We start from the raw sequence: 26,338 nt of genomic DNA, 5'->3' as shown, positions 1-26,338 counted from the left end.
TAGATGGCTCAGTGAGCAGGCTGAGCTAGGGATGGGGTGGGGAGATGGCAGAGGTAGCACTGGCCTTTAATTAAGCCAGCCCTTGGGAGGTAGAGCCCAGCTTGGTATATAGAAAGAGTTCCAGGGCAGCCAGGGCTACATAGAGAAACCTAGTCTTGAAAAACAAAGCAAAACAAAACAAAACACAAAAAAAACCAGAAACCCTAAGACAAAGGCTTACAAACACAAAAGGATGTTTGTTATGCAACAATTAAAGACACTACAATGGTAAGCTCCCCTCCTGTAAAGATGTTAAATGCTAGTGAACCTAGTTGCCTTCAAAGGTGCTACAAATAAGGGGAACTTCCTTCTTTCAAAATCTTTATGCTAAAACCCATTATGCCCTTGACCTATAACCTCTAGTGTTCTCAACCAGTGGGTTGGTGAACCCTTGGGAGGCTCACATATCAGATATCTTGCATTATGATTCATAACAGTAGCATAATTACAGTTATGAAGTAACAATGAAATAATCTTATGGTTGGAGGGTTGTCATCATGACATGAGGGATTTTATTAAAGGGTTGCAGCTTTAGGAAGGGCGAGATCCACTGCTATAACCTGATGATGTGGTCTTTAAATAAAAGACAGTATTTTTCTTTGAGATAGGTTTCATAGTCCATCCTAGGCTGGCTTAGAACTCAGTATGTTGTGCATGTTAGCCTTGTACTCACACTCCTTTCTAAAGGTAATACGGGAACAAAGTGTGGAGCAGAGACTGAAGGAAAGGCCATCTAGAGACCGCCCCACCTGGGGATCCATCCCATATACAGACACCAAACCCAGACACTATTGTGGATGCTAAGAAATACTTGCTGACAGGAACCTGATATAGCTGTCTCCTGAGAGGCTCTGCTAGAGCCTGACAAAAACAGACACAGATGCTTGTAGCCAACCATTGGACTGAGCACAAGGTCCCCAGTGGAGGAGCTAGAGGAAGGACTGAAGGAGCTGAAGGGGATGGCAACCCCATGGGAAGAACAACAATACCAACCAACACCCCCTCCCCCAGCTCCTAGGGACTAAACATCAACCAAAGAGTACACATGGAGGAACCCATGGCTCCAGTTGCATATGTAGTAGAGGATGGCCTTAGCTGGCATCAATGGGAGAGAGAGACCCTTGGTCTTGTGAAGGCTTGATGCCCCAGTGTAGGGGAATGCCAGGGCGGGGAGGCGGGAAGTGGGTGGGTCAGTGGGGGAGCACCCTCATAGAAGCAGGGGGAGGGGGAATGGAATAGAGGGTTTGCGGAGGGGAAAACTGGAAAAAGGGTTAACATTCGAAGTGTAAATAAATAAAATATCCACTAAAAAAGTTAAAGTTGAAATAGAAATTAAATAAAATAAAAATGTGAACCACTACAATCAGCTTAGGGAAATGATCAGGCTGAGGTTATTCAGTCTTTAATCCAGTGTCACTGTTATCCTCCTCATAAAGGGAAAAGGTAGGCATAATCACGCATACTTTAGAAGAGACATGAGGAAGTTAGCTAATTACAAGGAAAGGTGAGGGGCCCTGAAACAGACTCTTCCTTCACTCATGGCTCTTAGAAGAAATAACCCTCAACATGGACTTCCAACCCAACAGATGAGATAAAAAATTTCAATTATATATGCAATTCCAATATGAGACTGTCCCTTTTCAGTTTTAGACACTACATTCATTTCATTTTAATTTGTCTCAAATTTATGGTAAGTTTTGCACTGGTTTTGACAAGGCCGGTTATTTGTTTATATATAATCCAATGGAATGATAATTTTTTTCTTTTGAGACAGAGTCTTGTTAAGTAACTCAGGCTGATCTCAAATTCTGGATCTCTTCCCACTTCATAGGTATGCACTACAAGCCTGGCTAATGGAATTTTATACACACCACATGCACATGTGCAGACACACTCAGCTCTGCTATATTAAAATTTAAAAATTCTAGAATTAGAGCTACAGATTTTAAAAAGAAATAAAGGGCATATGATAGCTCTATTTCTAATTTTCTGACCAAGTTCCAAACTAGTTTCCATAATGACTGCGTCAATTTGCACCATCACTGACAGTAAACCAGGGTTCGTCTTTCTCTACATCTTCTTGTTTCTCCATATCTGTGTTAGACTTCCTATGATGGCCATTCTGACTGGGGTTAAATCATATCTCATAACAGTTTTAATTTGCATTATTCTGGTGCCTAGGGATGTTAAGTCCTTTTTTAAAAAACAGTTATTGGTTATGTGTCTATTCAATTCTTTAGTCCATTTGTTGACTAGCAGTTTTAGTCCTTTGGTACTTTACTTCTACAATTCTTTGTGAATTCTGAGTATTATCTTCCTCTTGACTGAAAGTCCAGCTACTTTATTCCTGGGTATATATACACAGAGAACTGCACAGAACAATGTTTACATCCATACTGCCATATTTAGTGCAGCTCTACTCACTGTAGCAAGAAAATAGGGCCAATCTAGTTGCCTATCAAAAGAATGAATGTATAAAAAATTTGGCATACTACCTAGCTTTAAAAAAATGAAATCACAAAATCTTCAAGAAAGTGGATAGGATTAGAAAGAATCTCAAATATTAAGTAAGGTCCCCAAAAGAATAAAAGAACCACACATTTTCTCCCTCACATGTGGACCTCTAACCTACAGTGCATACATGTAAGCAAATGGTCATGTGTGAAGAGCATACAACAGAACAGAGGGCAATGTGCACAGAAACACACCTGACAGTGCAGGTGTGCTCTAAGCCTTCCCAGGACTCTTCTATGAGTTCACTGAGATGCAGACTGTGGGTCTGGATAAATGCTTGCTTAAGTGGCTATGTTGATCTGTCTATGTGGTATTTTATTACCCTGTTCCTCACAATAATGTGATTTACAAGAATAAATGAAGTACATACCTCTTTTCTATAATGATTTGCTGCATCTAGATTATCCAGAATAATGGTGTCTCCTAACAGCATACCAAAAACTAAAAACATCAAAATATACAAAATTAATTATTGATAGAAGTAGCATTTATAAGAACATAATTTTTAGTTAATAATTAATAGATTTATGTCAGAAATGTAACAGTTAAACAAAATGAAAATCACCACAGTATTTTTTTTTACCTGTTTCACAATGTTCAATATTATCTGGGAATGTTAATAAATCTCGGGCAAAGACTGGATCTCCAAAGGGCTTAAAATGTAATTTACCATTTCGGAAATGAGGTAGAGGTCTAAATTCAAAACAAAACAAAACAAAAAAAGAGGTATTAAACAAAGCATTCAAAACTGTTTAAATTAAAAATAACACTTAGAAAACCATAATAAATATATGCACATTATGTGATCACATATTCTGTCTTAGAAATGAAGATTTGTCATATAAAGTATCTGCTTTAGTGACTCTTGAGAATCTGGTAAACAGCATGTGCTACGTACTATTGTTGGATTCTTAACATGTTTCTCTCTCCTTCTTAATACTCATTCTTAAATCTGTGTGAGCACCTTTAATCTCAGCACTTGAGAGTCAGAGGCAGAAGGATTTAGAGTTTCAGGACTAGAAAATAAGTGAAATATTCCTTCCCCAAAAAGGGAGTATAATGATACTAAACAGGAATAGAGCCAACATTCTAGAGCAAATTCTAATTGTAAATATGTTGCCTACATTGAATTTTAGTTTTTTTTTTCTTTTGGTTTTTCAAGACAGGGTTTCTCTGTGTAATCCTGGCTGTCTTGGAACTCACTCTGTAGACCAGGCTGGTCTCCGAACTCAGAAATCCACCTGTCTCTGCCTCCCAAGTGCTGGGATTACAGGTGTGCGCCACCACACCCAGCCGTGAATTTTAGAATTTTTATAGCTATTTTGAGAATTTAGTACATGTATATTCACCCCTTATCATTTCCCCAACTCCTCTCATATCCATCTCCCTGTCTACCTCCTCTTTTTCTCTTTTCAAATCACCCACCAAGTCTAATTTGTGCTTCCCGTATACTCATGGGTGTGGGGCTATCCAATGGAGCATGGTCAACCAGCCAGGGCCCTTTGAGGGCAAGGGCCCTTTAAGAAAACTGACTCCTCCTTTCAGAAGCTATTGTCAACAGCTCTTCAGTCAGAGGCTGGTGCTTGTGAGTTCCGTCCTCTTCCATGCTATATGTGGACTAGCTGGATCTTTATCTTGTGTATTCTTGGGAATGGGTACAGCGGTTCTCAGGGTGTGTGTGTAGATCACAGGACAAGGTCAGCTATTTTTCTTAATTACTCTTCATTTTATTTTTGAGCAAGATGTCTTATTGAACATGAAACCCCCAAAGGATCCTCCTGTCTGCCTCAGCAGCAATGGGATTACAGAGGAGAGACACATCTGGTTTTCATGTGGGTGCTGGTACTCTGTTCTTTTTGATAGCACAACAAGCACTTTATTGATTGAGTCATCTCTCTAGTACCTACCTCCACTATGCCCCCAAACTCCACTAGGTCTTAAGCAATTACAAAGACAGAGGCGACCTTCCTAAACGGAAATGCGTTCTCATAAAAACTATCATCTTTGGTAAAGTGCATGTGGTATAAATGTGAAGACCTACATATGGCATGAATTTATAATCCCAGTATTGGGGATGTAGCAATAGTTGGATCTCTGGACCTTACCAGTTAGCCAGTCTAGCAGAACTTGTATTAGCATGTGTACTTGCATGTATGTTCACACACACACACACACACCTTACTTAGACAGATGTTTTAATGTGTTGGATTTCTTATACTGCCTAAAACAAGTACTAATTAATAGCAGAATGGTAGGTGATGGCTTAGGATGTTACAGGTATGACTTAGGATGGAAGGAAAGCAGGAACTCAAATACAAGTTTGTTGTGTCAATAGATTGCCTTGACCTAGAAAGTAGTATAACTTGTATGAGGCCATGGGTTTGACCCCAAGCACTGCAAACAACAAACAAGTAGCACTTCCATTTTTTTTCTCTAACCTTTTCCAATCTGGAAGAGTTTTCCTGTAAATAGAATCAAGGGGCAATACTTGCTGGCGACCTTGAGTTTCATCATAGATACATCGTGCGGCATCAGTGGTTAGGGTAACCACACAGTCCATGTCACTTGCCAGATGCCAAGAAATAACCATGGCGGCTCGATCATCTTCAATTTGTGCTAGATGTGCAATCTAAAGCCATTTTAATAAAAACACAGAGAAATTAAAAAATAATAGAAAAATTTGTCAGCTAATTAAACACACTTATTTCATACTTAATGTCTATAATAGGGAAGGTCATGGTAATCATGAAGGATACTTAAAGATATGCAATAAAACAAAAGAATTTCAAGATAAAGCATATATTTAAAATACCTTTCTAAATATATTTCTATCAGAAAAGAAATCTAAATGTTACAAATAAGAATCATTGATTCATTGGGAATTAGAATAAATCATTTTCTTTCTTACAAATACTTGCCTGTTGTCACAAGTGTTCCTACTTCACACCTGTTACCACTGGGATATTACTTCTAAAATCTCTGTGTTGTGCTAGTACGATTAGGCCTACCATTTATTCCTATCTGATCTGGTAGTATAAGCCTGCCTAGAAATAAGGCTTTCATTTCACTACAGAGATATCATAATATCTGCCCTAGTTTTCTAATTCACAATATATTAAAGAGAAAAAATTAACAAGATAGAGATGCAGACATGGGCTGTAGCTCAGTAGTAAAATATATGTATATGGGAAGCCTAGTATATGGGAAACCCTAAATTCAGTCCTCAGAACTGTGGAGTGCAAGAGAGAGAACAGACATATCTAAACAAAACACGGTAACAAGATGTACTATTTCTTAAAAAGCTTAAAACACAAACCTTTCCCAAAATATCTTCACTGCGTTTAGTGTAGTTTGGAAGAGTACACAATCTTCTGGGACTCTTTTTAAGCTCATTCTGCTCTGTTATCTTTTTTTCCAAAAGTGCTTCAATGTGAGGTATCTGTAATCAATAAGGAAAATTTATCTACAAGATCAATTGTTTTTTAAAACATGCAAACAAGAATATAGAAAAATCAGTAATTTGGAGTACCTGAGAAAGTTATTCAAATAGGCACTCCTTGATAGAAAACTCTCAATATATGTCTACTGAATATTTATCATGGGAAACTGGGCCATGAAATCCAGACCATGGCATGCTACACCAGTACTCTTTTCACTGAGCTACACTCCCAAAGATAGAAAGCCTCCTTTTGAGGGGGGAAAGGAGCAAATGCTAGGGCCTTACTAGGATCCTACACATAAACTCATGCTCTACCACTGAGCATTTTGTTCAGAGCTTTTTAAAAATCTTAGTTATGAAATATACTGCCTAGTCAGATCTAGCAGTATTCTCCTATAATTTCAGCATTCACATGGTTGAGAAAGAGTTTGAACCATATAGCAAGACTCTGTCTACCAAAAATCAAAACACAAAACACAACAAAGCAAAAGATAAAAATAAATACTCTATAATTGTCTTCTTTTTAAAATTATATCACAAAAACAAAAGACTATAAGTTAAAAACTTCTCTATACTTAAAAATATATTGTGGGACTGAAGAGATGGCATAGCAATGAAGATAATTTACTATTCTTGCAGAGGATCAGGGTTCAATTTCCGGCACCCATATGGTGACTCTCAACCAATTCAAGGCCCCAGCCCCAGGTGATCCAACTTGTATGCAGGCAAAACATTCACATGCATGAAATAACTACATCAAGCAATCAAATATAGTGTGTGCATTATGCACATGCCATGGTACACATGTGATCAGAGGGACAAATGCTTGCGCCCAAGCCTTCTAACCTAAGTTAGAGCCCCAAATCCACAAGAAGATGGAAGGAAAGAACAAATTCCACAAAGCTGTTCTCTGACTTCCATATGTATACCATGGCACATGTATAAACTCTGCAACCATGCACACGTGCACATATGTACACACACACACACACACACACCATAAAGTTAAAAACAACAGTGTCTGCAGAGTTCCTAATAAAACAAGTAGTTGAATTTAATAAAAATTTAATGAACACTGGGAAGTTGTACCTGTTGTGTTGCAGGAATATCAATATTGTATGCTTTTAGTTCATTTCGTAGTTGGGCCTCTTTTAATTTTGCTTCTTCAGCTTGGCCTAAAATTAAAACAAAACAAAACAAAACAAAATTTACATTCATTTTTTTAATAGTCCTTAAAACATAGCTTTAAAAAAAAATTACTTTTTTCTTTTAATGTTAAAATGAAAACTGACAAGTAATAACTGCCAAGCTAAGCTATAAGTCCCAAGGTTCAATGATACATTAAAAAGAGAAACAAAATGAATGTACTGGGATACACTACGGTATCACACTGCAAACTCATGATTTTGGATGCTATTCAATCTTGATCCCATATGTGGACACATGAATTACATAACTGCAGAGGAGTTTTCATACCCAAGTCATGTTTATAAGCTGGGTGTAGTGGTACACTCCTTTAATCCTAGCACTTGGGAGACAGAGGCTGGTAGATCTCTGTGAGTTCTGGGCCAGCCTGGTCTAAAGAGTGAGTTCCAGGACAGCCAGTTCACTGGCAGAGAAACCCTGTCTTGAAACCCACCCTCCAAACATTTATAAACAGTCTATAAAAATGACATGTCAACTTCATTTCTATTATTGTCTACCTATAGTCTTATATGGATATACAAATAACATGGGGAATACATGGTTCTTAGTTAATTGTTCAAAATTTGAACTATATTATAAAATGTCTAAATAACTCTATTTTAAATTTCATTTTATATGTATGAGTGTTTTGTCTGCATGCTTGTATGTTCATTACTTGTGTATCTGCTGCCTGTAGAGGCCAAAAGAGGGTGTTGGATTCCCCAGGAACTGGAGTTACGGATGATAGTGTGTAGCTATGTGACTGCTGGGAATTGAACCTGGCTTATCTGGAAGATCAGCTGGTGCTCTTAATCCCTGAAGCACGTCTCCAGTCCCTATATATTTTAAACTCCATACCTGATATACAAAAGCATAAAACTAAGATGGAGGGATGGTCCAGTGGCTAAGAGCTCTTGTTGCTCTAACAGAGGACCTGGGTTCAGTTCCAAGTACTCACAGGGCAGCTCACAACTGCTTATAACACCCGTTCCATGGAGTCTGATACCCTTCTAGTCTCTGTGGGCACCCAGGGAAGGCATATATGCAGGCAAAATGCCAAAAGCATAATAATAAATGAACTTTTTTCTGTGTGGTAGCAGCATATACCTTATCCCAACACTCTAGAGGCAGGGGTAGGCAGGTCTCTGAGTATGAGGCCAGCCTGGTCTATAGGATAAGTTCCAGGATAGCCAGGGCCACACAAAGAAAAAAAAATGTATTAAACTAAAACAAGTTAAAACTCATAGTAAAAAACATCTGGGGGCTGGAGCAATGGCTCAGTGGTTAAGAGCACTGGCTGCTCTTCCAGAGGTCTTGAGTTTAATTCCCAGCAACCATATGGTGGCTCACAACCATCTGTAGTGGAATCCAATGCCCTCTTCTGGTGTGTCTGAAGACAGTGACAATATACTCACATATATAAAATAAATAAATCTTAAAAAAAAAGACAATAAAAAACCAAAAACCTGACAAATGAAAACCAGGTTACAAAGCACAACTCAACAAATGTTATTTTAATTATATATGAAAATCATATAAAAGACAGCAAACATGTTCTGGACTAACTGAAGAATAAATTAAATAGTTCATTTTTAGTTCTTGTGGGCACACTTGATACTGTCGTGTGTAAAACACAAAGAGCTCATAATTAAAACTAAAAATTAAATTACATATCATCCCTCCAGTGACATCTTTAGCCATAAGCTAGAACTAGATAAGTTGGCTATCAATATTGTTAAAAGCCTTAAATTCTCCACAGGTCCACATTTCTAGAGGAAAAGTCACAACTTTTATAATCTGTAAGCTTGATAGAAGCTTATTAAGAAAGAAACATTTCATGTTAAAGCTGCCAGGTGACCAGTAACAAGCTGTTCTAGCCACTTCACTTATGTTTCAAGAAAGCAGTCAGGTAGGTGGTCTCCACCTTCTGCCTCACCGCTCCTCACAGCCTGCTGCTGTATTACCTCACTGTTTCTCACAGTCTGCTGCTATATTACCTCAGTTCCTCACAGTCTGCTGCTGTATTACCTCACTGTTCCTCACAGCCTGCTGCTGTATTACCTCACTGTTCCTCACAGCCTGCTGCTGTATTACCTCACTGTTCCTCACAGCCTGCCTGCTGCTGTATTACCTCACTGTTCCTCACAGCCTGCCTGCTGCTGTATTACCTCACTGTTCCTCACAGCCTGCCTGCTGCTGTATTACCTCACTGTTCCTCTCAGCCTGCTGCTGTATTACCTCACTGTTCCTCACAGTCTGCTGCTGTATTACCTCAGTTCCTCACAGTCTGCTGCTGTATTACCTCACTGTTCCTCACAGTCTGCTGCTGTATTACCTCAGTTCCTCACAGTCTGCTGCTGTATTACCTCACTGTTCCTCACAGTCTGCTGCTGTATTACCTCAGTTCCTCACAGCCTGCTGCTGTATTACCTCAGTTCCTCACAGCCTGCCTGCTGCTGTATTACCTCACTGTTCCTCACAGCCTGCCACTGTATTACCTTTGAGTACAGGTGACTTACATTTCATTTCATCCACCAGCTGCTTGTTGGCATCAAAGAGACTTCTGTACATAATAATGGACTTAGATAACTGGTCCTTTTCCTTCGTAAGCGCTGCCATTTGTTGCTGCTTTTTAACATCTAAGAAAAATTTCCATATAATTTAAACAACTTATAAACTTATATGCCATAATAGGATGCATATGAAAAGCACAGCAAGGTTATCTACAGTACCACTAACAACAGAGTATAATTTTAGTCTATTCTCCTAAGGGCTTACCATTGTAAAACATAAATGGCAGGCTATATGATTCTAATGTTCTTGATAAAGTTGACAGCCGAGGCTCAAAGATAATAAAATATTCAGAACTATCCCTTCCAGGACTATTTTCTGCCAGCACTAGAGTCTGTGAAGTAAAAAAGGAACGAGAAAATTAAGATTTTTTTTTAAAAAAAAGAGACATTCAAATGTTACATATGTTGTCATACAGCTACCAAACAAGCAGTAACAACTGACAGTGAGAAACACTGGCTGACTTGAGATTTATTAAACCATCAGCACAACCACTCAAGACACAAAAAATTTTACCTTTGATATTAGTTGGAGACCCAAATGATGTAATGAGTACAACTTAGCAAAAACTACTTATAATGGAAAATTATAAGTAAAAGTTGTATTTTCCATCACCCTATCTTTATCAATGGCCATTTCTATCTCAACCTGCAAAATTATTTTGGTTCAAACCTTTAGGTTTGAAGCAGGGTAAAAATTGCTAATGAAGTAAGTTTTAAACACAAAGAAATACACAGAGCACAAAGCTGGGTTTAAGTTACAGCTGTCACCATGGGAGACCAGTCCCAGGTGACAGAACAAGAGGCTCCTGAAAATATTAACGACTTGCTTTTAACACTTTTATTTTTTCATTATTTCACAAAAATATACCTGAGCTTAAGATAAAAGTAAATAATTAGCAACTGATATAATGATAGATATTTTAATTCAAATATAGCTTCAGTTCTATAGAAAAAGACTTTAGGTTTTTTTTTTTTTTTTTTTTTGCTCTCAAGAATACAATATAATAAAAAAAGAAAACAAAAAATCTTAAACTGATAGAACATTATAGACCATAAAAACATAAAACTATAAACATTTACAATTCTTTTTCTTAAAAACTGAAGCACACAAGTAATGAATAAGTCAATTCTCTGTTCTACTCTGATTTTAAAAGCTATCAGCAATATATATACAGAAATATAAGTACATATAAAAGGTTTCTATTAAAAAAGTAACATTTTAACTTGTTTGCTTACACTTGATTTGTTAGTGGCAATTCATGAAATGTTACCAATTTAAAATGCTTATAAATAATACTGATAAACCACACTATAGTGATACCTTTGAGTGCCAAACGCTTAGCTTGAAATTTTAACAATTACTTAAGAAATAGGAAGCAAGTATAATCACTAACTGTTTCCTTGCAAATTTGTTTTCTTGGATAATGAGAAATATGGCTAATTAAAAACTCATTTTACTAGAAGATATCAAATGTCCCTTTAAAAAGGGAGAAGAGGCTGTATCAGCTTACCTTTCCATCAGCAATGTATAAAAATATCAATTCCCCTGGTATGGATCAGCATTTCACACTAATAATTATTGCTTTACCCAGCTGCTCTTTGAGCATTACCAAATTCATGCTTTTTGTTTTTAATGGCCATTTATTTTTTCTAATTCAAAGAATTAACCTTTTTTATTCATTTATTTTTATACGAGATTGCCAAAAATCATCCAACACAGTTATTTCCTTTAATTAACGTGCTCATCACAGAGCTTAATACATAATAGCTAAATATACTCTATGACTAGGAACTTGGCAAATGAAATGGACCTGTGCATATAGGAATGAAAATGAAACTGTTTTAGATTTCACATCATGTAGGCAAATAATACAGACTATAAAATGATAACAACCTATGAACCTGATCCATGGCACCTGAGACATAAATATGAACTAACATTCTTTCTCTCATTCATTTAGCATTGATATGTAGAAGCAAAGCAATACAAGGCTCATGTTTATTCAGTGGAACAGGAAGGACCTCTGGTGGTGAGGGGGAAAGTTGTACACACCAAGTTTAGATGTTACATGTAGCTTCTTGTAAATAACTATGTTTCTGACTTAACTTCAGGCAGAGCAATTTCAAATGCATATGGAAAAGGAAGAGGAGGGCTCAAGGAGAATGGAGCTAACTACTCTTCCAACCTTCCAACTCTATCCCACTTGACTGATAAACCAGCTTACCTCCTCTAAAAAAACTTGTATGGGTCTTTTATTACCTAATTTTATCACAGTGTAGGAGAAACCCACCTTATTTTCCACTATAACAAGAACAACTAGGAAGAGTTGACCATAGTGGCAACTGATACGTCCTTAATATGAAGAGAGTCAGAAGTGGCACGGTAGACAGGCTGAGAGGAGCAGCCTCTGCTTAGGCACCACAAGGGCTGCCTTACAAGAGTTTTTCAAGGTGATGCCAACTCTTTAAACTTTTCCAAATTACAACTGTAGCTCTTTATATAAAAACTACACACTTTTAAATGCTGATATCATTTCAGTTAATGAAACCATTTGGTTGGTCCAATAAATCAACAAGTATTTAGGATAGATAGATACACATGGAAGACTCTCAATTTACAAGCCTAAAGTTAATGAAACAATGTAATATTTAAAATAGATTATACACAAGGATGAGCAACAGCAAAAAAAAAAATAAATAAGAAAAAGTACTATTGGTATTTACAACTATTCAATAAAGATTCTAAAAAAAAAAATCAATGAATTGGAAAAAGAATCAAAATAAGATTTTTTTGTCTGTTTAAAAATTATGTGTGGTGCATGTGCTTGCATGTGGGCATGTGCACTCAAGTGCAAGTTCCTTCAGACAACAGAGGCACTGGATCCTGTGGAGTTGGAGTTTAGATAATTGTGACCCAGGAATTGAGCCATGGTCCTCTGGAAGACCAGTAAGAAGTACTCTTAACTGCATAGCCATCTCTTTAGTCAAAAATTTAAAAAATGAAACAAAACTGGAGCAGTGTGAATACATGTGCTACCAACATACCATAAATAACTAAATAATCTAAAAAAGAAAACAAATATTTAAAATTAACACTGTCTAATCTCCAACAAAGAATATTGCTCAGGACCAAAGATAGGGCCTCACACTTGAGTGCTCTAGCAATGAGCTACAACCCCAGCCATTCCCATCTCATTTAAAACTTAATTTTGATAAAGAATCAAGTTCAAGGATGGCTTGAACCTTAATCTGTATCAGACAAGCCTAACCCTCTTGCCTCAGTACATGGACTTTGGCCCGGGACACAAGCCTTGCCACCAAAAAATTAAGTTACATTGCATATCTGACTAGAATCTGTAAAACTTTCATTTCCAATACTGCAGGTAAGAAGCACTTGGTGTGATGGTGCATCCCTACAATCCCAGGACACAAGAAGACACGAAGTTTAAAGTCATCTTAGAAAATACCCCTCCCCCAAAATATCACACAGTTTTGGTAGAAACATAAACTTTAAAAATACAATAATGATAAAAACATTTAAATATGTGTATTATTTTATGGCCGAGCACTTTTTTCTAGTTATCTGTGGAGTCAACAGTAAGTCAGGATCTACTTATCTATCTACATACCAACTATTCTAAAAAATAAACATAGAAGAAAATCAAAACATTTCTGATTAAAAAAAACTTTGGAAAGGGAATAAATTTATAACAAGGGTTGAAAATAAGTGTAGTCACTTTATTAATGATATAAGTGCTTAGTTAACAAAAAATATATCAAAAATAAGCTAAGCAAGATAAGAGAAAAATTCTTGCAAAAGCTGTATAATAGTGAAAAAATCAATAACCTTAAAAATTCATATCCTTCATCCTATAGTGAGAGCTCTATGCTGTGCTAGTATGTATGCTATAACTTCAGATGAGTCTGCACCAGAGGGCCAGTCACTGCTATTTCTGTATGGTTAACAATTACTTATGGAGGTCTTTTGACAGTACATTTTTAAAACTATTATCATTTTAGAAAAATAACAATGATAGGCTTACAATTTATTAAATTTTTACCTAGCCTGTATCTTATTGTCTGTCTGTTCAATAACAGTAACTTACAACAGAACATTACACAGTAGGAGAAAGTTAGGTAATCTCACCTGGATGAGAGCTGAGTAAAGGTGGCTCTGGGTCCAATTTGTAATAGCAAAATCACAGATATTTCAACAGAGTTTTAAATTTAGTACACCAGACACAAAACATCAGAACATCTTCATAGTTATATATACAAAGACAGATGTATTATGGATGTTGGAAAATATCTAAGAAACTTACTGTGATTTCAGCAGAACCATTCACAAAGGGAAACTCAAGTGTCCTAACCTTCCCGATGAAGAGTGGGGTATCAGTGTCCTCCTCATTAAAGCCTTTAATGGTTGCTACGACAGTGCCAACCAGATCCATTCCAGTATGATTACCATAATTATCCTTAAAATACACAATGGAAAAGAACTAATTAGCAGAACTGGGTAGAGGATAGCTGAAAATAACATTATAAATCAGAAACAAGACAAATTCTCTTTTCATTGATATCTCAAATATCAGATGTTTATTTAATTTTTTTCCTTGTAGATTTAAATTGAATGAACAATATTACTCTGTAATAGCCATTCTGAACCTGAATTTCAAAACTCTATAGTGTCTGAAGAAGACAAAGACATTACTGTAATACTGAGGCGTAGGTCTTTGACCAAGGTCCTGCTGGCAATTGAGCGAACATTAGAAACAGCTGGGGTAGCTGGTTGGCTGTCAGGAACCAACTTCATAGGCTGATTAGGGAGAACATCAACTATAACCTTAAAAACAAAAGCAACATTTGTATCAAAAATTCCCTCCTATGAGTACTGCACTACAAGAATAGCATATACTAAATTAAAAGTTATCCCCCAAAATTTCCATTAATTTCTTTAAAACCATTTAAGTTTATTTTATCCTAATTTTTCTGAAAATTATATTATAAAAGTCTGCTTAACCACATTTTATTTGTAACAGATCAGTTATCCATCATCAATTACTGGTCTAAAAGTAGTAAATGGAAAATTCTGGAAATAAATGCTTTATAAATTTTCATAACTTATTTCCATATGTTACTATAATATTTTGATTTCATTATTGTTGCTAATCTGTTATGTCTACTTTATTAAGCTTGATCAGACAAATAAATACACAGGAGAAAGTCTGGTACTGCCTGTGGTTTCAGGGACCCACTGGAGGTCATCTAATGCCTCCCATGACTAGAGAAGTGACTTTTGCATCTAATAATTAATTCACTTTAAAAACAAATACTTCATTTATAAAATGACTAAATACCATGGTACATAAAAAATATACAAACCTGTTCACTGCTGAGCATATTTGTTTTATCGATCATGAAATCAAACTGGATACAGTACGCCCCCACCTTGTTAGGGATGGTTTTCTCCCTAAAACAAAGTGGTAAGAGCAATGCTTTTAAACGGGAATAAATGAATTCAAAGCATTGATATTCGTTTCCTTTCATAACAAGCAAAGGAATAAGAGAATTATTGACACTGTACACACCTTCATCCACTTAATATTTGTTTTAGATTTAGTTATTATATCTGTGAGTGGTTTTGTCATCACGTTTGTATATATACCATGTGTGTGTGCCAGAAGTCATTAGAAGGTGTTAGATTCCCTGGAGCAGCAAATATGCTCAACTGCTAAGCCATTGCTCCAAGCCAGTATTTTACATATGTTTAATCTTAGGACCCTCTTACCTCTGCATTTGTTCAAAGACCCAGAACTAAGGCTCTAGATATAGCAAAATTAGAAATAACTAATATAAAGATATGAAAGTAAACACAAAAACATAATAAATTATGTGTCCTTTGGATTTTGCTTCATTTCTATATATTCTATATTATCAATTCCCAACTAAAAGTTTTATAATTTCAAAGTTAAAGACCTTTTTACTAACCTTCCATGAGACTTTGTTTTCAGGCACTATTATTTTCTGACTTTAAATAGTCAAGTTGTTTATGCTTACAAGTGGCAAAAAAAAAAAAAAAAAAAAAAAAGATCACAAAAACAAGCAAAACAAAACAACAAACTACCTTCCTTGAAAAGAGTTGTGTGAAAAATTGCTTATAGATGTTTACAAGGTAACAACTAAAAGTATAACAAAGTAGGATGAAAACTCTTAGGCCTGAGTTTTACTCCTAAGACTGCATTACTCCTGGGAGCCAATTCTAAAATGCAGTTAAACCTAAGGTAAATGGATTCCCAAGGGAAATGCAACACACCTCTGAATTATTATATTCATCTCTGACAAGAGAAGCAAATGTAAACCTTCTCTGGGAAAGGACTGTTATTCTCAATAGGCAAGGATCTCTATTGCCTAAAATAGAGATATTTTATGCCTAAAAGCCAAACGAAATGACAGTAAAACAAACAAACAAACAAACAAAAAACCCAAGCACATGAAGAAGCAAAGGAGCTAGACTAAAAGTGAGCAGAGACAAGCGATGTCCTAGGAATGTGAGGGAATTCTGGACAGACTTTTGCTATGAAGGCCAATGATGAATAAGATTTTAAAAACTAACAGAGTAAAGGACTTTGAAAGAAAAATCAAGAATTAAAGGCAGGATTGGGTTGCATGCACACATGCGTGAACACACACAGACACGCATACACACCCCAGGCACAACAAAGTAGAGGGTATGTGTAGGGTGTGCCAGAATTTGGATACATACATGCCTGAGAGGCTCAAGATATTAGGCAATGGTTGAGCATACAGGAACCCAGGGTGAGCAAAAGTTTGGACACACACAGGACCACAGGGTATGCTAACCAGAAGCCACAGTATGAAATCGAGTTGGGACTGGCAGACCAGGAGAGGCAGGGCACTGTGCTGCAAGCAAGGGTGTTGGCCTGCTGGGAGTAGGCTCACAAGGTACCCCAGACACAGGGTCAAGTTAGAAGGAAGTGCAGGGGGAACACAGCATTCTACTAGCACACAAAGGAAGCACAGGCTAAATCCCACTGACCTATAGAGTCTGACAGTTTTCCTCTACATTCTGATCGAACTAATACAAAGAACAAGACTAGGAAGTAGAGAAACCACAGCATCCCACTGAAAAGTGGAAGCTAGACCACCCTCCGCTGGGAGAAAAAAGGTTACTTGAATAAAAGAAAACCAACTCCAGATGTACAAGTCCCAGTGAAGACACACAAGTAACATACAACACCAAGACAACTTGTACCCTCTAAGATGGCCAATTCCACAGTAAGGGGTCCTAATAAGAGCAACTGAGAAGACATCTCAAAGAAGACTTGAATGTGCTCCAGAAGAGCACACACAGAGAAAAATTAAAGAAACAAGAACTGAGTGCTGATACCATAAGGAAATTCTTTCCAGAGATTTTTCTAGGTTCTAATGGTAATATACAACAACCACCTTCCTCAAAACCATTCTTACAAAGCAAAAACAAAAACCAAAAAAACAAAGAAACAACAGCAAAAAAGCAAACATGCCCTTCTCCAAATAGCTTCTGAAAGAAAGTCTTAAGACGGTTTTTCTTGATCATAAACTACTTTTCCATTGGTAATGCTGCAAACATCACTAAGCTGAATTACTCTATCCTAAACATACATAAAAATATGAAATTAACTAAGTGGTACCTGAAATAGAAGCAGCCATCTTCCTTGTCATTATCTTTTATTTTATTACAACTAAAGGTTTCTGCCTACAAAGGGAAAAACAAGAGGGAGAAAACAAATGTTACTAGAGTGTATTGAGGATGAAAATGTACACAGGTGAATGAACAGACTGCATTTTGATTTATACATTTACAGTTCCACTGAACTGCTAGTCCTAAATTAGTAAAAGATTCACAATGCCCAGCTGGTAATCTTTAGTATGTTAAACAAGCTAGCTTTTAAAACAGATTATTTAAATGAACTGTTAACACTGAAGTGGATTATTATTATTATTTGTTTTTTTGTTTTTTTGAGACAGGGTTTCTCTGTGTAGCCCTGGCTGTCCTGGAACTCATTTTGTAGACCAGGCTGGCCTCAAACTCAGAAATCTGCCTGTCTCTGCCTCCCAAGTGCTGGGATTAAAGGCGTGAGTCACCACCCCCTGGCTGAGGTGGGTTATTAAATTGTATGCTCTGACAAATTCTAGTATTTAGTTTCTACTTCAAGATTTATCTCATACTGTATTTTATGAGAGCCAATGACTACAAGTGACTATTGAGTACCTGAAATATTTCTGTACTGAGATTTGTTAGAAACACTCATTATTGAACAGTTAGAAAACATCAGGCTAGAAGCATGCTTCACTGTGTAAGATAGCTTGCTGTGCACGTATGAGGACCTGAGTTCAAATCCTAGCACTAACATAAAAAACTGGGCACAAATATGTCTTAGTCGCCCCAGAGCTGGTGGTGTAGAAACTAGAAGATTCCAAGACCCTGCGAATAGGGCTAGCCCAGTGAATGAGCTTTTCTTGGTGAGAGAATCTGTTTCAGGGGAATAAAGAAATAATAGAACAAAGACAGATACCTGACCCCTTCTCTATCATCTGCATGCACAAGCATGGGCATGCATGGAAGTACATATCTGTGTACTTATATGTGTGGAGCGCATACTTAAAACATATGCTTAAACAAAAGTTAAATAGTCTAAAATGTACAATCTCAATTTTTAAAATACCAAGGATGTGTGTAAGTAGTACCTTCTGATATAGTAGATGAACAATATTTAAGTTATTTTATTTCCTTTTTGCCACTTGATTTTTGGTTGTGGTTTTAAAACAGAATCTCTATGTTTCCCTGGCTGTTCTGAGATCTGCCTCCCTAGTCCTGGAGTTGAAGGCAACCTTGACGGCGGAATATGTTACAACCTCTGACCCTGCCTACCATTACTCACATTTGCTGGTGGTCGGTTCATGCCACTGGACAGCTTCCACATTTTCATGGAAATACGTGTTGGATTAATATTTTTGATGACACTACCACCTTCAGAAATCACACTAACCATAAAATCTGTCAATAAACATAAAATTTACTTACTTAATAATAATATTCTGGAAAGAAAGTAATATTATTCAAAGACTAAAACAAAAATTAGTGAAATTATTACTTAACTAGCAATCTCCAGATTGTTATTCACAACAGATAACTTTCTAGGGCTACGTATAAACATCAAGTTCTCCTAGATAAAAATCTAACAAGATTGTCTTCACTAATAATATTATGTAAATTAAATCTAGCATGCAAATCCAGAATGGCATGACTGTATGTGCTTAGTATCTAAGAACTAGGCCAACTGGTCACAGTATTTATATGCTACATATACTTCTAAAACAAAACTATTTTACTTTCTTTTATGCTTTCACAATGCAAAGTAGCTAAAATATTACAGGTAACATTCCCCACTATATTTACCAGATATATATAACATTTTGTACCTCTCAGACTTTAAAAAAAAAAAAAATCAAAGAAAAAGGTTTTTATTTCCCTCAGATTTAACACAAAATTTATAAAGTATAAAACCTATAAATATGTATATTTTAACTAGTAACAGTTACTGTTAAACAATTTTACCACAACCTTTTGGTGTCCTTTCTTTGCATGTAAGTGCACAGACATTCATCTCTTCAAGAAACGGTAAGATTTGTAGAAAGTTATTTGAATAAACATACTAATTTTCTATTGACAGCAATAGCCAGCATAAATGATTACTGAGTCATATCCCACATTAGTTTCTATTTACTAAAAACTGTAATATTCATGACTAAAATAAAAGAATCTGTGTAGTTGTTTAGTGGTTGGTATATGTTCTGAAATACTTTAATTCATCCTTATAAAATTGATTTCTATCCAATTTAAGGTAAACTGTCCTAGTTCCAATGGCTTTAAGATAAAAGAACAGCATAGATAACAGAGCAGAGCTACATACTAGTCATCATTTAGTTTTTATTTCTTTATTTTGTTTTTCAAAACCAAAAGTTGTTTCTCTGTAGACAAAGCTGCCCCCAGATTTGCTGCAATCCCTCTGCCACAGCTTCACTTATCTTTGGCTCCCATTTAAAGTGGGTGCCTTTGGACTTTGACTACTGGTTTATATATGAACTTTTATTCTTAAAATCAAAGAACTGCAGAACAACAGGATGAGGGAGAGACTGCTCAGTCTCATGTATTATCCTTATCAATTGAAGGTAATGACATGCATTTTTTATCATGCTAAACATCAAACATAATTTGTTCCACTAATATTACTATATGGGAAATTATCATTCATTTTAATACTCTCCAGTACTTACCAGTGAATATGTCCCCTGCTACAAAAGAGGCATCTTTGTCATATTTAACATTGAGACGAATGGGCTTTTCAGGGTCTGGAAGAATCATTAACTTAATTGTAGGCCCTTCTATAGTACTCTTATTATAGACACCTTTAACCTGCACAGTGTGTTCTCCCCTAACAAAATGGAAAAAAAGGTTCAAATTACATTGGTTATGACTAGAACTCAACATTTTTAGAGAATTTTATTCCTACTCAGAATTAAAATTGTTGTTTAACACTAACTTGAAGCATGGTTATTATAATCTTAAGTTCAGAGATTAATAAGAAAAATCCATTTCTGTAACACCAATACTGTAAAACTCACTTCTTACCTTGGAGCAAAAACAGTGAACACGCCTAAATTAGCTCTGCCCTTATCATCTGTTTTATGCTGCTGGTTTGAAGGTACTAGCTACAAATAAAACAAAATAAAAAGGCCGATTAGAAAATTCTAGAAATCTAACAAGTTCTTGTCTAGTACCATGTTTCTAAGATGTTCTTATTTTAAGTTATATGTGTGGATAAGTATAAAAATAAAAATTTCAAATGAAAAATTAGTTGAAAAAACATGTAATCACATGCTCTAAAACTCATTCAAAAAGTTATCAAGTTGTAGAATCCTATACTAATTGTACTGATATCAGGTGAATGTCAAACAAAGCACAGGAGAAACAATTATATATACATATATCTTCAAGTGTGGCTATTACAGACTTTCTTTATTCTTTCTTTTTACCTTTCTTGTCCTATATTCAGGCATGTGTGTTTTCGTTTAAGATTCAAGTGTGCTTCCTAAATTTCTACTGTAACACTAACCTTCATGGTGATAACATACATTTAAAGTGATTGTTAGTGACCACTTCTCGTAGTAATGACTAAGAGTTGTAGGTTTTTAATAGATGCTTCTCTACAATCTGGAACCATAGCCATATTCTAAAGATGGAAATAATCACTATTTAATTTTCTTAGACACAAATATTCAAAAGAGCACTTATAAGCCACAGTGGCAGAAGACCAGACTCCTAAATTCTGATTCTCAGCTCTACTTAAGAGAACACAAAGAGCAGTTTGCAGAGATAAAGGCTGAAGAGGACAGTGTGATCAGGAAGAGGAAATGAGGAACAATTGGATAATTTGTCCTCTATCCTGTCTAATTTACCTCTGGACCAATTATCAGTCTGTAATCTTCATCCTAGTCAGAGATGTTTGGATCACATTTGAGAGCCCTAAAAACATCCTGATTTTCACTTTACTAGGACACAGACCATGAATAATATATAAAAATTTTTGGTATTTTAACTTTTAAAGTACACATCAACTTTTGAAATCAACTTGTAAGATCCTGGGAAATGTGGGTTGGGATCCTGTCTGAATTAATTAGAGTCTGTCCATTTTGTACAATATCAACTATTCTATTACATTTATAAAATATCTGTGGAATGATATTCTAGACTAGCTGAACATAATCTCACTAACTGGCAACAAGTTAGCTATGAATTCCTTTCAACTTATTGACAAATTGTAAAAAAAAAATTATTTACAATGACTTTCTCTTCTTAACCTTATCTTCTCAAGGTTAACCTTGAGTATAAAAGGCCTCCAACTTATACCAAGTACCTGAAGTTTACTACATTCTAAACAGCTAGCTCTCCCAATAGACAAGGAAACAATTAATACCTAAACTATGTGTGTCCCGTACAAGACTATGCTCATGACTGCTCCAGGGACAAAGAATGAAGGGCACAGAACCATTACCCCAGAAACCAGTCCAGCCCAGGTATAGCAGCTCCACCCACGTGCCGGCAACTCTTTGTAAGAGGAGAGAAAGAAACCATCTTAACTGCAGTAATGGCACCTTGCTATATTGGTTTCACTTTATCAAATGTAAAGACTTTTGATTTATATTAAGCAATAATAAAGGTTATATAGTATTACTTTTTAACAAGAGACAAAAATGTAACACCTGATACTATCATGAGGATAAAGTGATGTATCTTTAGGGAGTGCAGGGGGCGGAGGTGCTAGAGATCAAATACACATTTTTGTACATGATAGAAATCACTTTCCTACTGAGCTACACTGTCTTAAAATACAGAATTTTTCTTAAAGATTAACTCATTTTTACTTTATGTGTATAGGTGTTTTGTCTGCATGAATGTCTATGCTCCAGTTGTAAGCCTGTGGAGGCCAGAAGAGGGCATCCAGATGCCCTGGAACTCAAGTTACAGATGGTTCTAAGCTGCCATGTTGATATACAGAAACTCTGTCCTCTGCAAGAGCAGCAAATGGCATCATCTCTCCAGTTCTGAAATACGGACTTTTCAGTGAAAAATACCTAAGAAGTTGAAACTTACCCTTAAGCTGCTTGCTTTTATGAGACATATTTTAACATTTGGGACTAAAGCAGGATTATCCCATTGATCACAAAGTTGAACAATGAGAGGGTTCTGTAATTGTCTTCCATTAATCACTGGAATAGACTGAAACAGATACAAACATTTAAATAAACACAAATAAGTATGTGCTAAACAATATAATTACTTCTACAGGGTTGAGGTTTAGTCTTTTGCTATATATTGTAATGCTAAATACTGGCCCCCAAGGATGAGAGAACCCGCATGTACAATATGACCTTGCTCCTTAATTTTAAACTATTGGTTAAAGATGGTGACATAAATAGCTAGGCAGAAGAGACATATGCACGGTTTGGGGTTCCTAGGCTTGGGGTCACAGAAAAACCACGAGGGAGGAGAAAGAAGGGTGTAGAGAGAAGACGCCATGGGGTAAGAATCCTGAAACAATAGTCATGAGATCTGGTCAACTGGAGTTAAGAGTAGCCCAGACAGGTCCTATTGTGAGGTTATTGGCAGGGAAGCAGACATAACAGCATAGAGGGTAGATGTCTGCCCAGCTCTAGTGCTGATTAAGTCTTATTATAATAAAAACTATGTGTCTTTTATCTGGGACCTGAATGATAAGGGGAGGTAGAAGCCCCTGATTGAGATTAAGTAATTTCTACTACTTATTTATTGAGATTAAATAATCACTACTTTCATCAATGAAAGTAAACTCTGGGAAGCTAATGTAAGTATTACAAATGACCAATAATCTGTTAAAAAGAAAAAGAGCATGACATTCCTTGCTTCCAGCATCCATCTTTAGCTTAACACTTCTGTAAATTTTCAAGTTTTTTTGCATAGTGGCATTTAGTAATATTTAGCCAGTGACTAAAGATCATATTAAAGAATAAATGACAGTTTAAAGCAAGTTCAAATGCTTGCTTTCTCTCTAGCAAGTATGGAAGGCTTGTGAAACCCTAGAAATCCATGTAGTGATATATTAATATTGGATATATTCAAAGGATACACCACCGTTAAACAAGATACCACATAAAACATCAATCTCATATAAAAATTTAAAAGTTAAGAGGGTGAGAAATAAAAGTAAAAAATGGAAGCTGATTATCTCAAGCCTACCCATGTTTTATTTCTTCTGCCCTCCAGTCTTATCTGAGTTAAGTGGTTATCAAACTAGGTGCCAAAAATGGAAAAAAAAAGTAATACTTTGTTGTGGATAAAATATCCAAACAAATAAGAATTGACAGTGGTTATATACAATGTTTGATTTATAAAGCTACAGGTGACTATCACCAAAGATGATAAACAGTATGGATATGTAACTTGCTAATAGTTTTACACACTGTCCACTCTGTTGTTATGTGAGTCTACCAGCCTCCTAAATGTGGTATCAGCAAGCCCTGTCAGTTTCAGTCCCCACACACAATCCCCCACTAAATGTGATGTCCAGGCCTACCCTATCTGCTTCTAAAGAGTGTTTCTCAGTAAAATAAGACTTACATTTAAGCTGAAATAGTAAGTTTACTCATTTCACATTATACATTTTAATGTGTAAAATTTTTATTTCTCAACAAAATAAACTGGATTTTTTTTTTTAAAACTGGATTCAACAAAGATGAGGCTGGCCTAAACTCACAGAAATACCTGTCTCTAACTCTGAGTGCTAGAATTAATGGTATATGCCATCATGCTACCAGCCTAAATTTACTGGATTCTAAAATTATTAGTAAATGAAAATCAACAGAGATAAGGTTTGCCAGATGTTTATAAAATCGGTATTTAAGACTTAAGTATTTTAATAAAAAATTAGTATTGGGGCAATAATCAAAAACCTGAAATATACTTTACAAAAACTTCAACAAGACTGGAGGGATGGATTAATTGTTAAAAAACACTTGTTGTGTAATCATGAGGATCAAAGTTCAATTCCAGAACTCATGAAGGAAACCAGGTGTTGAACACAAGCCTATGACTCAGCTCTGAGTAAAGTAGACGTAGGATAGTTCTGAGGCTTGCTAGCTTCTAGCCTAGCCATGACCAGCTCAGGTTCAGAGATATATCCTTCCTTGAAGGAATAGGCTGAGCAACAGAGGGAGACACTCAACGAGACCTCCTCTGGCCTCTCTGTGCATTCTGGTACATGTACACACCAGTGCTTATCCAACACCTGCCCCCCCCCCCCCAGCAAAATCACATACAAATAGACTAATCTTCAAAGAAAAAAACAAAACCACCTACAATAGAGCTTTTATATTTAAGAGAACAATCAAACAAAATTAGCAAAAATCAGTTGACTGATGAAATGGGTTTCTGGCAAAATCTGTTTCATTATTGTTCTAATTTTTATACATGTCTAGAACAGTTTTAAAGGTTTATATTTAAACTAGACACAGTGAACTTTCCTAGTCCACCAAGGCTCTGAGAATATGGAGCCTGCCTTACTAGCTCTTCCTATGGAAGTATGAAGCTGCTGCATACCTCTTTTGGCTCTGGCCAGTCGATAAGCAGCAGCTTGGTTGGAGGTCCAGAAACAAGGTGCACTCGAAGAAAGTCAGAAAACTCTCGCCAAGTAAAACAAAGATCCTTGGGTCCAGGAGGACCTGGAGTAAATCTGATGCCTTGTACACTTATGCTCTGTGTGTTGGCCTAGTGAAGAAATGTACATTGAGAAAACACAAGGTTGACACTGCTTAATCTTTAAAAAGTTATATCATACCCGGCTATTTTGGAGTAACAAATTGAACCCATGCAAACACTGGCATACTCCATCCTTTTAGGGAGGAAAAATGGTATTTTTCTCTTCTTTCAGATTTTCTTGGCAGGAAATCTAAAAGACTGTGAGTATATCTCTCTTTTACCCAATGTTCTCACAATTTCTATCTTAAAAAAAAAAAGTGTTTCACATTTTTGAGTTCTCTAAATTTGTTTGTTTGAGATAAGATCTAGGTAGTTCTGGGTGATCTGGAAATACACTATGTAGAGCAGGCTATCCTTGAACTCAAAAAGATCCCCAGGTAGCCCCGAACTTAAAAAAGATTTGCCCATCTATGCTTTCTAGTGCTCAGAGTAAAGGTATGTGCTACCATGCCATACCCAGCCTGGCTCGAGCTCTCTGAATTTTGTAATATTTGCATAGACTGGGTAAGATTCCTAATCTAGCCAGGAAATGGTATGGTAGTACACACCTTCAGCCCCAGCCTTGAGAGGCAGGCAAATCTCTTGTGAGTTCAAGGCCAGGCTGGTTTACAGAGTTCTAGGACAGCAAAGTTTATACAAAGAAACCCTGTCTTGAAGCACCCCGCCCAAACAAACAAACAAACAAACCAGTTCTAATCTACAAATATCAAATACTCCAAAGCTAGCAACTTTGAGTGTCATGTTAGTAGTGAAAACCTTTTGGATTTCAGAATATTTCAAATGTTGTGTTAGGAATGGTCAAACTTTTATCTGTGCTTCTCTTTACCTCAGAAGCTATCACAAGCCACTGAGATTTCCCCTGTAGCTTTTCTTTAGCTGTTTCCAAAAAAAACAGAACCTTAATGCACCTTCCTGAACACCCTACACTGTAACAAAGAAAGTCCTTCCTGAACACCCTACATTGCTACATTTTAACATGCATACATCTTCACTATCCTCCCTTTTTAACAAGGAAGGTCCTCCCTGAAAACCTTGCATTGTAACATGCATACATTTTCACTATTCCCTGCCTCCTTTTTGCTCCCTCTTTGTCAAGATGATATTCACTCTGACTAGGGCTTTTGTCGCTGTTTATCAATTATTCAGAATAATGGTTCCAACCCCTATTAATAAGTCAATGAATTAATAAGCCATTAATCTTTGCAACATGACTACATGGCTTAATTCATTCTA

The 26,338-nt window shown here is 36.3% G+C and overlaps 1 protein-coding gene across 1 annotated transcript in view; it reads right to left on the bottom strand.

Moving 5' to 3' along the window:
- The window catches only part of Smchd1 (structural maintenance of chromosomes flexible hinge domain containing 1), a 120,438-nt gene that overhangs the window by 10,332 nt on the left and 83,768 nt on the right, over positions 1–26,338 (bottom strand). The window contains exons 29-44 of the mRNA XM_052193813.1: positions 24,947–25,114; positions 22,466–22,591; positions 20,444–20,523; positions 20,089–20,246; positions 18,693–18,808; positions 17,442–17,506; positions 15,133–15,220; positions 14,462–14,593; positions 14,073–14,225; positions 9,956–10,082; positions 9,697–9,816; positions 7,082–7,167; positions 5,870–5,992; positions 4,992–5,182; positions 3,137–3,246; positions 2,924–2,994 (exon numbers count right to left, since the gene is read on the bottom strand). Of these exons, the coding sequence (XP_052049773.1) occupies positions 2,924–2,994; positions 3,137–3,246; positions 4,992–5,182; positions 5,870–5,992; positions 7,082–7,167; positions 9,697–9,816; positions 9,956–10,082; positions 14,073–14,225; positions 14,462–14,593; positions 15,133–15,220; positions 17,442–17,506; positions 18,693–18,808; positions 20,089–20,246; positions 20,444–20,523; positions 22,466–22,591; positions 24,947–25,114 (1,914 nt within the window). The remainder of the gene's footprint in view (positions 1–2,923; positions 2,995–3,136; positions 3,247–4,991; positions 5,183–5,869; positions 5,993–7,081; positions 7,168–9,696; positions 9,817–9,955; positions 10,083–14,072; positions 14,226–14,461; positions 14,594–15,132; positions 15,221–17,441; positions 17,507–18,692; positions 18,809–20,088; positions 20,247–20,443; positions 20,524–22,465; positions 22,592–24,946; positions 25,115–26,338) is intronic.

The sequence above is a fragment of the Apodemus sylvaticus genome, chromosome 9 (assembly GCF_947179515.1).
Source record: "Apodemus sylvaticus chromosome 9, mApoSyl1.1, whole genome shotgun sequence".
NCBI classification, from domain to species: Eukaryota; Metazoa; Chordata; class Mammalia; order Rodentia; family Muridae; genus Apodemus; species Apodemus sylvaticus.
Note: the sequence above shows the minus strand (reverse complement) of the source record. Positions and strands in the feature narration are given on the sequence as shown.